At 31.5% G+C, this 13,316-nt stretch overlaps 1 protein-coding gene across 1 annotated transcript; it reads left to right on the top strand.

The window, feature by feature from the left end:
- The first annotated feature begins 932 nt into the window (after positions 1–932).
- LOC141295843 (beta-taxilin-like) lies at positions 933–12,288 on the top strand. The gene is made up of 10 exons (XM_073827121.1): positions 933–1,001; positions 3,875–4,094; positions 4,246–4,337; positions 5,487–5,657; positions 6,406–6,600; positions 8,741–8,860; positions 9,037–9,111; positions 9,196–9,288; positions 10,235–10,330; positions 11,707–12,288. Exons 2-10 carry the CDS (start codon positions 3,887–3,889, stop codon positions 12,229–12,231), a joined length of 1,575 nt encoding a protein of 524 aa, XP_073683222.1. The 5' UTR covers positions 933–1,001; positions 3,875–3,886; the 3' UTR covers positions 12,232–12,288.
- Positions 12,289–13,316: the final 1,028 nt, after the last annotated feature.

Raw genomic sequence — 13,316 nt, 5'->3', positions numbered from 1 at the left:
GTTTTGAGCAGCATATCAGAATATTAGAGTAATTTCTGAAGGATCATAGGACTGGAGTAAAGATGGTAAAAATTCAGATTTAAAATCACAGAAATAAATTACATTTTGAAATATATTCAAATAGAAAACAGTTATTTCAAGTATTAAAAATATTTCAGAATTTTACTGCTTTTGCTGTACTTTGAATCAAATAAATGCAGGCTTGGTGAGCAGAAGAGACTTCTTTAAAAAACTTTCAAAACCTTACTGTTACTTACAGTACAATTCCATATCATAAAATAATTTTTAATGAGCATAAATTATATGTTATCATTAACTGTAAAAAAAAAAAAAAAAAAAAATATATATATATATATATATATATATAATAGTGTATGTAGTTGTTAAAATGGGGAAAATACAAAATATTTGTAAAATTAAAGAATTTTATTTACATTTTAAAAGGATAAATGTCTGGTAACCATTTTGTACTCGTAAGAATATTTGTATTCTTATTTAATAATGTCAAAATATGGGGAAAAAATACAATAAATCAGCATAATGACACAAATACATTGTTGAAAAACACAGTTTTGAATACAATTTGAGTAATATTATTTTTTTTCCACATTGAAGTTGTGAGAGTCAGAACCGTCTTTTCGCAGATGGAATTAAAGAGAAAATATGCTTAATTTATATTAAACCATAAACTCACAATACTTCTTGGACTTCTTGATATTTCATGAGATTCAAAATTTTATATTATAATATTCAAATTCTGAAATGCTGATTTATTTTTGCCTTTGTCCTTTATATCTGCAGATTTCACAACAATCAAACAGTGTTTGACAGAATTCACACAGATATTCTCAATCTATAGAACATGCTTTGAATCTCAGCGTGTTGGACGATCCCTCCTGATTATTTTGAGGTCTGTCTGCCTCCCGCAGCTGCTGCGTTTGTCCTGTCAGCCACACTGAGAGTTTCTGCTCCTCTCACTCACTCTCTCACTGCTCCTGCTGGTAAGTGTTTCCTCATGTCTCCTTCGGAACTTTACTCAACATCTCATGCAACGTCTTCATAGTTTCTAAAATGTGAAATGGCTTGAATGCATGTTTAATTGTCACACGGTAAAGCTAAATGTATATAGATCAACATTAAGCATGAAAAGCATGTTTCAGTGTAACACAGCATACGCTTTTTTCTCTGTGCTAAAGTCTTGGGGGTCTGTTGAAAACATGACAATATCAGTGTGAGAGGAATGGAAAATACTCAAATGCATGAAGGTTCAGTGTAGGTCAGCTGAAAGGCAGAAAAAATGTTATGAAATGTAAAAACAGATTTAGAATTTTTTATTAAATGTACAGTGCATGTTTTACAGCACATCGTTTGAATACACATGAGCGCTGACATGCTGGAGAATAAACAGACAAGTTGACCATATTAAGAGTCTCTTGAAATAGACTCCAGGCCATGAACAGGTGCCATGTGCCATTCTTATGAAAGGGGGAGTTATCAGCCCGGACAGAGTAGCTAAATTTAACCAAGAGTCGCTCCGTAGCTCAGAGGACAAACAACCCCAACAGCTCTTTACAATAATTAAGAGCAATTACAACAGTCGTCACACATCATGATCTGTCATGATCACACTGTGTGCACTTTTAAACATATATGGGTGATTTGTTAAGTGATTCTAAAAAGTTTTATAGATTCCTTTAAAGCCTTAGTGATTCCTTTGGATTAGTTTTCACTAACTCTATATAACTAATGACGTTCATTCACAAACATTTTTTAAATGTTACTTGTTCAGGTTCACATTCAAAAGTAACATTCTAATAAGCTTTTCAGAATTATAAAATGGAATGTTTGTTAACATTCTAATAACAAAGAATGAAACATTTTTAAAACATTTAAAAAAACCTCATGATCTGATCGGACTGTGTGCACTTTTAAACATATATGGGTGATTTTTTTAAGTGATTCTAAAAAGTTTTAAAGATTCCTTTAAAGCTTGAGTTTTAAAGTTTAATGCTTAGTTTTGAATTATTTATTAATAGTGATGCAATTCATGATACAAACTGTGATACAATATCTTTGGGTATTTTTTGTATACAATTTGTTTCATAAATTGCTGTCCCTACCATTGCATGTCATTAGCATCCCATTTATAACAGGGGACGCTCTCAGAAAGTTCTGGCAAGGGTCTCTCAAAGATACACTACCAGTCAAAAGTTTGTGCACAGTAAGATTTTTAATGTTTTTTAAAGAAGTCTCTTTTGCACACCAAGCCTGCATTTATTTGATGCAAAGTACAGCAAAACAGTAACATTTTAAAATATATTTACTATTTAAAAATAACCGTTTTTTATTTTAACATATTTTAAAATGTAATTTATTCCTGATTTCAAAGCTGAATTTTTAGCCTCATTACCACAGTGACATGATCCTTCAGAAATCATTTTAAAATTCAGATTTGCTGCTAAAAAACATTTATTATGTTGAAAACATCTGAGTTCTGACAGTTCAAAAGAACAGCATTTATCTGAAATAACTTTTGATCAATTTAAAGCATCCTTGCTGAATAAAAGTATTAATTTCTTTAAAATGCAGGCTTGGTGAGCAGAAGAGATTTCTTTAAAACACATTAATAATCTTACTGTCTAAAAACTTTTGACTGGTAGTGTTGTTCAAAGTTATGTGGTTTTTAATAACATTCTCAAACATTCGCACAAAACTGCATTTACATAATTCATGTAATGTTTCTTATAAAATGTTTTAGTTGGATGTTCATCTCATCATGTTACTTGTTTTAGAATGTTCAGATTCACATTGAAAAGTAACATTCTCGTAACCTTTCCAAAATTATAAAATGGAATGTTTGTTAACATTCTAATAACTAAGAATAAAATAATATTTTTTAAACATTTGAAAAATAACTCACAGAACATTTACTAATAATGTTTTCATAGCTTTAAAAATGTTCTTAAAACATATTTTGTTAGCTGGGATCATGCCTAACATTTTAGATTTCAGTGATTTCAAAGATGAATTTCAGTGATTATTCCCCACAATTTAAAATTTTTTGATTTTTTAAAAAATATTTTATGAATCAAAGTAGACTAATCATTTTTTTTTCTCTAAATACTGAAAAATCATTACCATCACACCAAACAATATCAAAACGTAAAAGTTTTAAAATAAGATGAATGTGTTTGAAGAAGTTTAATTTTTCAAATATATATATATATATATATATATATGTATATGTGTATATATATATATATATATATATATATATATATATATATATTGTTTAAATGTAAATAAAACAAAGATTACTGGAGTAATGGACCATTTTAATCTTGCTTCAACAATTCCAGTTTATTTCAATGTGTTACTTGCTGTTTCTTTGTAATTATTTTTGAAATTCACTAGCAAGAAAAAATCTGGAATCTGAGGTTGCAAAAAAATCGAAATACTGAGAAAATTGCCTTTAAAGTTGTCCAAATGAAGTTCTTAACGATGCATATTACTAATCAAAAATTAAGTTTTGATATATTTATGGTAAGAAATGTACAGAATATATTCATGGAACATGATCTTTACTTAATATCCTAATGATTTTTGGCATAAAAGAAAATTTGATAATTTTGACCCATGCAATGTATTTCTAGCTATTTCTATAAATATACCTTAAGACTGCTTTTGTGGTCCAGGGTCACATATAATATAAAATAGAATCGTATAATATAATATAAAACAGTGTAATAGTAAATAATATAAAAGAATCACCCATATACTGCTAACATTTATTCAAAGTCAAAACTTGGTGGTCAAATTTAAAAGCGAATTCATCCTGTAATCTGTGACTGACTCTGGCCTTTCTGAAAAGTAGATTTCCATCAGAATGGAGAGCTGTTCCCAGTCTACAAATGGTGACACCAAGGCTGAAGTCACCCATGACCTCACCGAAGATCTGAGTCAGCAGCTGGAGGACATTATCAGCACCTTTCAGGTCACCGAACAGCCAAGTGAGACTGAGGATGTTGAAGAAGAGGCCGTTCCGGACAAGACCAAAGAACAGAAAATGGAGAAGAAGATGCTTAAAGGCCTCGGTGAGTCACATGTGAGATATTTAACCCTATGTTACTCCATTTGAAATGTGATTAGTGATTAAATCAAGTTTTTAATCTTTAAACGGAGTGCTATCAACGGCTTAATGCTGTCAAACTGTGTGACCAAAGAACATTGTGTCAATAATTGCAGGGAAGGAAGCCATGCTGCTCATGCAGAGTCTGAATAAACTCGGGAGTCCTGAGCAGAAACTGGAGGCTCTCATCAAAAAACATGCTGAACTGGTGAGTACATCAACAATGTTATGCCTTTGAATGAAAAAAAGACATTTATTAACAAGCTACCTCCTTAAAAATAGTAGTTAAATGAAAATAGGTAAATATTCACACATGCATTTCAAAAATCAGCCCCCTCTTTTTTTGTGAAAACATTTTAAGTTTATTAAGAAACAAAAACTTTGCAGAACTTTTTCAGAACTTGCCTTCTGTGTTCAAAATATTTTATTTCAGTACAGTTTTGCTTTGGATTGTCCCATATTTAGTACATTTCCAATAAATCATTTAAATAAACAAGTATTTCTTTATATAATACATATATAACGAATGTATTAAATACTGAGCGGAAACACCAACTGTGCTTTTTTTTTCTTAGATAAATTCTTCATTTAATTTCCACTTATTTATCCAATTATTTTTCTCTTTTTTTTCTCCATTTTTATTTTTTTTGCTTTTTGTATTTGTTTATTTATTTATTTTTATTTTTTTGTTTATATATATATATATATATATATTTTTTTTTTTTCGTATACATTAAATTTTTTCCCTCTTTTTACCCTTTTTTTCTTTTTTTCCCCCTCCTTCCCTATTCTAAACATTCTAGACTTATGTCTGTTTATATGCTTAAGTATATTAAGCATATTTAAAAAAACAGAAAGACCTTGCAGTCTTCTATGAAAGAAAAACTTTATTTCAGCACAGTTTTGTTTAGGGTTGTTCTATATTAGGTTCTATTGTAAATTTCCATTTAATCATCTTTAAAATAATAATAATAATAAAAAAATAAATACAAAAACTTACTGAGGCTCTCATCAAAAAACACACTGAACTGATAAAGACAATCAGCGTTCCGTTTTTGTTTTCATAAAAAAAATTGAACTTCTCTACCTTTGCAAAATTAAAAAACTTAAATAAACCTATATATTTAAATAATAGTAAAATAAATAAATAAATAAATAACAAAATAAACAAACATAAATTATCAAAGTATAATCAAAGTTAGGGAAAAAAAAAATATATATATATTATATATATACACACACACACACAAAATCTAAGAATGGTCTTTCCAGCTTGGTATATTGAGATGCTTTTATATCTCACTGTTTTTATATTTCTGTAAATCATAATTAAATTATGTGTACATGTAACCTGCAGTTGGAAGAGCACCGCTCGGACCAGAAACAGCTGAAGGTCCTGCAGAAGAAATTTCTCCAAGTGCTGAAGGAGAAGGATCAGCTTCAGAGCGAACACAGCCGAGCCGTTCTGGCCCGCAGCAAACTAGAAGGCCTGTGCAGAGAGCTGCAAAGACACAACAAGACGTTAAAGGTGAAAATATCATCTCATCTAGTCAATATTAAAAAGACAAACTTGTGTTAGTACACACAAATAATGGTTCAATGTTAATATTTGCTTTGAAATTGCCCTTTCGTTTAACAATGCTAAATAACAGTACACTGAAAAAAACTGAACTGGATGAAAACCCTGGACTACGAAACAGTCTTAAGTAGCACAGGTATATTTGTATTTCTTTTATGCGAAAAATCATTAGGATATTAAGTAAAGATCATGTTTTGTGTTGATATTTTGTGAATTTCCTATCGTAAATATATCAAAACTTATTTTTGGATTAGTAATATGCATTGCTAAGAACTTAATTTGGACAACTTTAAAAGGAATTTTCTCAATATTTTGCACATTCCAGCTTTTCAAATACTTGTATCTCAGCTAAATATTGTCCTATCCTAACAACCCATACATAAACAGAAAGCTTATTCAGCTTTCAGATGATGTATAAATCTCAATTTTTAAAAATTGATCCTTATGATTGGTTTTGTGGTCCAGGGTCACAAATAATAAATAAAAACTCCTGAACAAATTAGCAAGTAATACATTGAATTAAACATGACATTTTGAAGTAGAATAACTTCATACTCCAGTAATAAAAACATTTTTTACAGTGTAAATGGTTTATATTTTGTCCTGTACAAACCATGGCATTATGATAAAGTTATTTTTACTAAAACTATAAAACATTGACACACAACTCATATCCATCATCATGCTTTTGGTGCAGGAGGAAACTCTACAGCGGTGCCGTGAAGATGATCTGAAGCGGAAGGAAATCACAACGCATTTCCAGAGCACGCTGACAGACATCCAGGCCCAGATCGAGGAGCACAGCAGCCGAAACAACAAACTGTGCCAGGAGAACAGCGACCTGGCTGAGAAACTCAAGGACCTCATATCTAAATACGACCAGCGAGAGGCGGTAAGAGGAACCTACAGGAAGTTACTTCGGTTTGACCTGAGATCATATTATTTAAACCATGATTTGTTATCTTTGTTATTTTTTTATTTGTAAAAAATAATAATTATTATTATTATATTTTTTATCTCCATATGTGATGCGATCTAGGAAAACCCAACACATGGTGAAATTTGACCTTTTTTAGGTTTTGATACGATATTCAAGCCCATTCCAAAACTGTTTTTATTTTGTCCATAGCTTGAACGTAACAAAAGTAATGCAATCTTAAATTGGCTGATAGCTATGATATTCAAGAATGGATTTAAAGTGAGACAGGTTTTACTTTATGGGTTTAACAAGAGCTGTCTGTCAAGTCAGGAACGCTATACTGCATCGTTACACAAACAGACTAACGTCTGTTTTCTGTTGTTTATCATGGGCATAGTCTCTGAACTTTTGATCATGTTTAGAAAGCACGAAAAGTGTACCTTGTAACTGTTCTCGCACCTTTACATATAACAGACTGTCCTCGGACTCCTCCTCTCTAGTAACTTCATCATTAAATCCTTCATCTCTGGATGTGAAGTTGTCCATTATAACATCGTTAAGGGCACTGACATCACCAAGATTCAGCAGATTAATAAATATTAATATTAATAAATAAATAAATAAAAACTTTCGCAGCACATTCTTAACATAAGACACAATCATCTCTCCTTGCTGCAATAAATCTCTATTTTTCTGCACTAAACAAATTAATTTTGCCAAGATATTTTCGGAGATGATAGACAAGATGTTATAGAATAATAATTGAATAATTGAAACCTAATTTTGATTAAAAAAAATATATTTTTCCCGAATTTCCTTAAAATGTCCTAGCGGGTTTTCCCAGATCGCATTTTTTTTCTCTCTTTTTTAATAGATATAAAAAAACAATAACAAGTAAAAAATGGAATATGTATAATATATATGTTCCATTTTTTACTTGTTATTGTTTTTTATATGTTTTTTTATTGATTTTAATTTCAGTATTAGTTATTTTATTACATTAAGGTAAACAAAATTAAATTTCTGCAAGATGTAGATGAGTCTATTTTTTATTGGAACAGATTTGGATTTAGCATGACATCACTTGCTCACCAATGGATCCTCTGCAGTGAATGGGTGCCGTCAGAATGACAGTCCAAACATGATGGATTTGTTTCTTAAACATGCAGCTTTTGGCTTCACAAGACATTAATTGATGGATTGGAGTGGTGTGGATTACTTGTGGATTATTGTGATGTTTTTATCAGCTGTTTGAACTCTCATTCTGACGGCACCCATTCACTGCAGAGGATTCATTGTTGAGCAAGTGATGTAATTCTAAATCCAAATCCAGATTCTCCAAATCTGTTCTGATAAAAAAACAAACTCAGCTACATCTTGAATGGCCTGAGAGTGAGTATATTTTTTAGCAAATTTAAATTTTTGGGCAAAATATTACTTTAAGGGGAGACACTGCAGGCACCTGTCAAGTTTCAGATTTCGGGCTTTTTGGTGTTTCATAAAGGTTTTTTTCAGACAAGTGCAACGAAAACACCCAAAAGACACTATTAAGTGTTTCTTTTATAGCACTTTATCTATTTGTGTCAATAGATTTCAATTATAATGAATATTTTTAAAGGCCGTTTTCTTAAAATTAGTTTTTTCTCCTGCACTGAGCCACAAATCTCCACTTCAGTAACACTTACACACATCAAACTTTACATTTTTATTCCTGTCTATATCCTGAAGGTTTTTACAGAGGGAATAGTTCATATATAATTTGCTTGATTTTATACAACATTTTATTTCCCTAAAAGAATACATTGTTTTCTGTCTAAGTTTTATCTGAATTATGGGGTGATACCCAAAATCCCCTCTGTAAAAACATAAATAAAATGCACAAGAATTTTGAAACTGACTTCATCCAGTGTTTAGATTTTTGTACTGGAAATGTTTGCACATTAGCACATATTTAATTAAATAATGCCTCATTTGCATATTTAAACCTAACATTTTAGTAAACTTAAGACTATTAGTTGTTTTTTTTACCCTATTGACCTGCAGTGTCTCATGTGGATAACAGTAAATACATTTAATAAAGACTGAAAAACGTATGTTTTTGGCCTTCATGCAGAATCTTGAAAAAGTGTTCAAGCACAGAGACCTGCAGCAGAAATTACTGGAGACAAAACTCTCACAGGCCAACATGATTCTCAAAGAAGCTGAGCAGAAACACAAGCTGGAGAAGGAACTTGTGAGTAAAACTTTGAATGATTTCATCTAATAAAATATATTTTTATTGCAGGAATTGTCTTGCTGCTAGTTTGAGTCAAGTGAAACCACAGGTTATCGCCATTGTGCAATGCAGATAACTCCTCATCCCTGTTTTCTTGGATAGTTTACTTATTTCCAATCTATATTTTTTTCCAGTTACTGAAGCAAACTGCAGAAGCCAAAATACAGGTTAAACTTTTAAAAGAACAAGAGGTTGACATGAAGGCTCAGGTAAATTTACATCAAATAATACACACCACTATTGTTTTCTCAAATCATGTCTGTTCAGAAGTGAACACATTTCTTTTCTGTTAGCTTGTTGTGTATTCCGAGAAATTTGACGAATTCCAAGGAACAGTGTCTAAGAGCCACAATGTGTATGCCAGCTTCAAACAGGACATGGACAAGGTGTGTACCTTCCTCAGACATAATCAAAACATCAAAATGCAGATATTATTGAAGCTTTAACATGTGCTTTTTTAGAAATGTGGTCATTAAGTCCAACTTTTCAAACAAGTTGAAATTTGTTTACAGTCTCACATAAAATGCATCCATGTTTAGTATATTTTGGGATATTAAAAGGGGCTTGGGGTCTCTCAGACACCGAATAAAACATTAGGGTTAAATTCTAGCATGTTTAGTCAGGTTAGTAAGACTAAAACTGTTTTGTTAATTGAAATAAATCTGAAAATAAATTTGCTGAAAGTCTTAAACTAAATGTAACTTAGAAATGTTGCATTGGCAACTAACTTAAGTTAGTTTACTTAACTAAAATTACTAACTGAAAATTTCAAAAACTAAAACTGAAATGAAACGAAATTAAATCTAAATAGTAAAATAACACTAAAATGTCAAAAACACATAAAATTACAAACAAATAAATAATTTGTAAAAAAAAAAAAGTAAATTCTTAATTTTGTTAATTTAAGTAAACTGAAATGAATTAAAACTAAACACAAATTACAAATGTTGCCTACATTTAAGCTGAAGCACAAAATAAAAAAACTGCAAATGAATAAAAATTAAAACTGAATTGCAAATCAATTAAACCTAAACAGTATATATATATAATGACAAAAACACAAGATAATGTGTAAACCCTATGATAGCACATAAGAAATAAGAAATATATAAAAAATACATAGTAAATAATAATAAAATGACAAAAGCACATAAGAAAATTCCTAAAGCTTTAACCTAAAATTGAAATAAACTAAAAATATAAAATAAAAGCAAATTCAAAATATTAATAAAAACTATGATAGCATATAAGAAATTTATTAAAAAAAAAAAAAACACTAAGCAGCTTGCTGTCTGTCTTATTTACATGGTACGATGTTGATTTGTCTTACAGATGGCAAAGAAGATGAAGAAGTTGGAGAAGGAGGCAACGTCCTGGAAATCCCGTTTTGATGGCTGCAATAGATCTCTCATTGATATGGTTGCTGACGTAAGTTGCACAGTTCATATATCAATATTGTAGAACACAGTGAACCATATCAGGCTCTTCAAAGAACCTTTTAGTAAACAGTTTATAAAAGCTATTTTTAAAGGTGCCATAGAATGCATTGATACAATATTTTAAATTGTTCTCTGATATCTACATAGAAAGTATATGGCATAGGAAAGGGCAAAACGGGGTTTTACAGGTCCATTTACAACCCTAGGATTTGTCCCTAGAATGAAATGGTCTGTTGTTACCTTATTTGGAAGGTTCATGAATAATAATAATGAGCTCTGCTCTGATTGGCTGTTTCACAGAGCGGCTCATTTCACATGGAGGAAAATATATATTTAATCAAGGAGTTCGCGCCTCTGTTAATATATTGAAACTATCCCTGCACTTAACGTCTCCTGCACAACCTGAAACATATAATTTATTCCTGTGATCTGCCATTTCCGCTATTGTCCTCGCTTTGTTTTTTCACAGAAGCCTAGCTGCAGAACTTCTGATGATTCGGCTATGCGAAGGTTGGGGGCGTAACTATTAATGATCGCGACTCTTATGTAATAGTCGCTGTTATGTTAGGATTAGCCTATTTTTCAAACACCAGATTTATATAAGGAGGAGGAAACGATGGTGTTTGAGACTTACAGTATGTCATGTCCATGTACAGAACTGTTATTATTCAACTATGCCTAGGTAAATACAGTTTTCCATTCTATGGCACCTTTAAAACATTTAATCATCTAAAGAACCTTTTGTGCAAGGTTCCATGTTTGTTAAAGGTTCTTCAACCATATATGTGACCCTGGACCACAAAACCAGTCTTAAGTCGCTGGGGTATATTTGTAGCAATAGCCAAAAATTCATTGTATGGGTCAAAATTATTGATTTTTCTTTTATGCCAAAAATCATTAGGAAATTAAGTAAAGATCATGTTCCATGAAGATTTTTTGTAAAATTCCTACTATAAATATTTCAAAAAGTAATTTTTGATTAGTAATATGCATTGTTAAGAACTTAATATGGAGATCTTTAAAGGTGATTTTCTCAGTATTTAGATTTTTTTGCACCCTCAGATTCCAGATATTCAAATAGATGTATCTCGGCCAAATATTGTCCTATCCTAACAAATCATATATCAATAGAAAGCTTATTTATTGAGCTTTCATATGATGTATACATCTCAGTTTTGTAAAATTTAACCTTATGACTGGTTTTGTGGTCCAGGGTCACATATGCCAACAAAGAACCTTCATTTTGAAGAATTTAACAACTACTAGCTGTACAGTGAGAATCAAGAGAATGAATCTTCACCCAAATGATGTTGCTGAATCTTTATAGCAGATACAGATTAATATGATCAAGATTTTCTCACACAGAAAGCGCTGAAGGAGAAGGAGTTTGAACTCATCACCCTGAAAACCCAAAAACTGGAGAATCTCTGTAGAGCGCTTCAAGATGAAAGGAAAAACTTGTATCAGAAGCTCCACGGATCCCAACAGCCTGGAGCCGAAGACGCAGCTGCTGCTACTGAGCCAATCACTGCTGAGAAAACTACAGAGGAAGTTGCAGTACCTAAAGAGGAGGTGACAGTCTCAACAGAAGTGGTTACACCCACTGAACCAACCTGTAAGTCTCCCGCAGATGAGACGCCCCTGACCAAAGAGCTTGCCAACCTGAAGGCGGAGAAGACTAGGCTACAGGAACTCGCAACAGCGTTCACTATTTGCCGCCACCTGCCGCCAGAGGCCTACGAAGACTCGAATAGCTGCGAAAGCACAGACGCTGCTGAGGGTGAGCAAAAGGTCGAAATGGAGTTCAACTTCACAGAGGAAACCATCACAGAAACACTGTCTGAAGAACATCAAGAGCTCAGAGATAAAGACATGCAATCGGTGGATTAGACAGACTGAACTCAATATCAGTTTGTCACATTCATAAATAAAGTTTTTACAACTAAATCCCTGTGTATCGTGCTTGTTTTAACTTTGAAACCATGCATTCATGTAGTATTATGTATTTTAAGATACAAAAAACTCTAAAATGGTTATATAAATGCATACATTTGGAGAAACTGATGCATTTTGGAAATTATAGATATGTAATCATTTATTGGCTCTTTATTTTTGATAAAGAATTAATTGCTAAAGCCTATGACTAATTATTAAGATGGCAGATGAGAACCTGTGGATGAACATTGGTGAGTATAATTAGAAACTCATGTGAAATACAGATTGTGTTACAAAGTATTAGGGTCAAAGCAGATGACTAAAAATGAACCAATACACTCTATATCATAGATCATTTCATATGTCTTGAATAGAAAAATGACTGACAACAAAATGACATTCTGTAAATCAATGAATCTCTAAATGAATGAATCTTCATTTCACGGTTTTCCTATCTAAAGTATGTTGTAGCTACTATGTATACGGGTGAATCACCTTAGCATTTGCAGTTATGTGAGGAATTAATTATTCAGTGTTATTATTAAGGGTGTTGTTCTGTATGGCGAAACTACAAACAAACAAGTACTGTTTAATTAGTTTAACTGGATGTACAAGATTCCACAATTATGTCATTTCTTTTTCTAATGAAGGGTTACTTAATTGTTTGTTTATGGGAGTGGCACATTTGGTCTAAAAAGTAGTCATGAATGCAATTATTATTATTTGTTTTTACAGTCCCTAACGCTGCTATATGGGCCATTCTAGAATTGGTCCAAAGACAAGAGTTGGAAACATGTAAATTGTATAATATCCAAGGTACACATTTCTAGTCATTGTGCAGTTAATTCTCGTATTGTATTTTTTGCTTACATCTATATTGTAACAATATTTCAAGTGTAATCATACTGATCATACTGATTTCAAAGTTAAGGAGTCATTAGTTTGAATATACACTGAACCAAAAACTATCATAACATCTTAGTTGATATTTCAGCATACTTTATTTTTGACAAAACACCCCACGTTTAAGTAGAGACAGT

Source organism: Garra rufa, chromosome 21 (assembly GCF_049309525.1).
Source record: "Garra rufa chromosome 21, GarRuf1.0, whole genome shotgun sequence".
NCBI classification, from domain to species: domain Eukaryota; kingdom Metazoa; phylum Chordata; class Actinopteri; order Cypriniformes; family Cyprinidae; genus Garra; species Garra rufa.
This window is presented reverse-complemented; position numbering and strand designations above follow the sequence as displayed.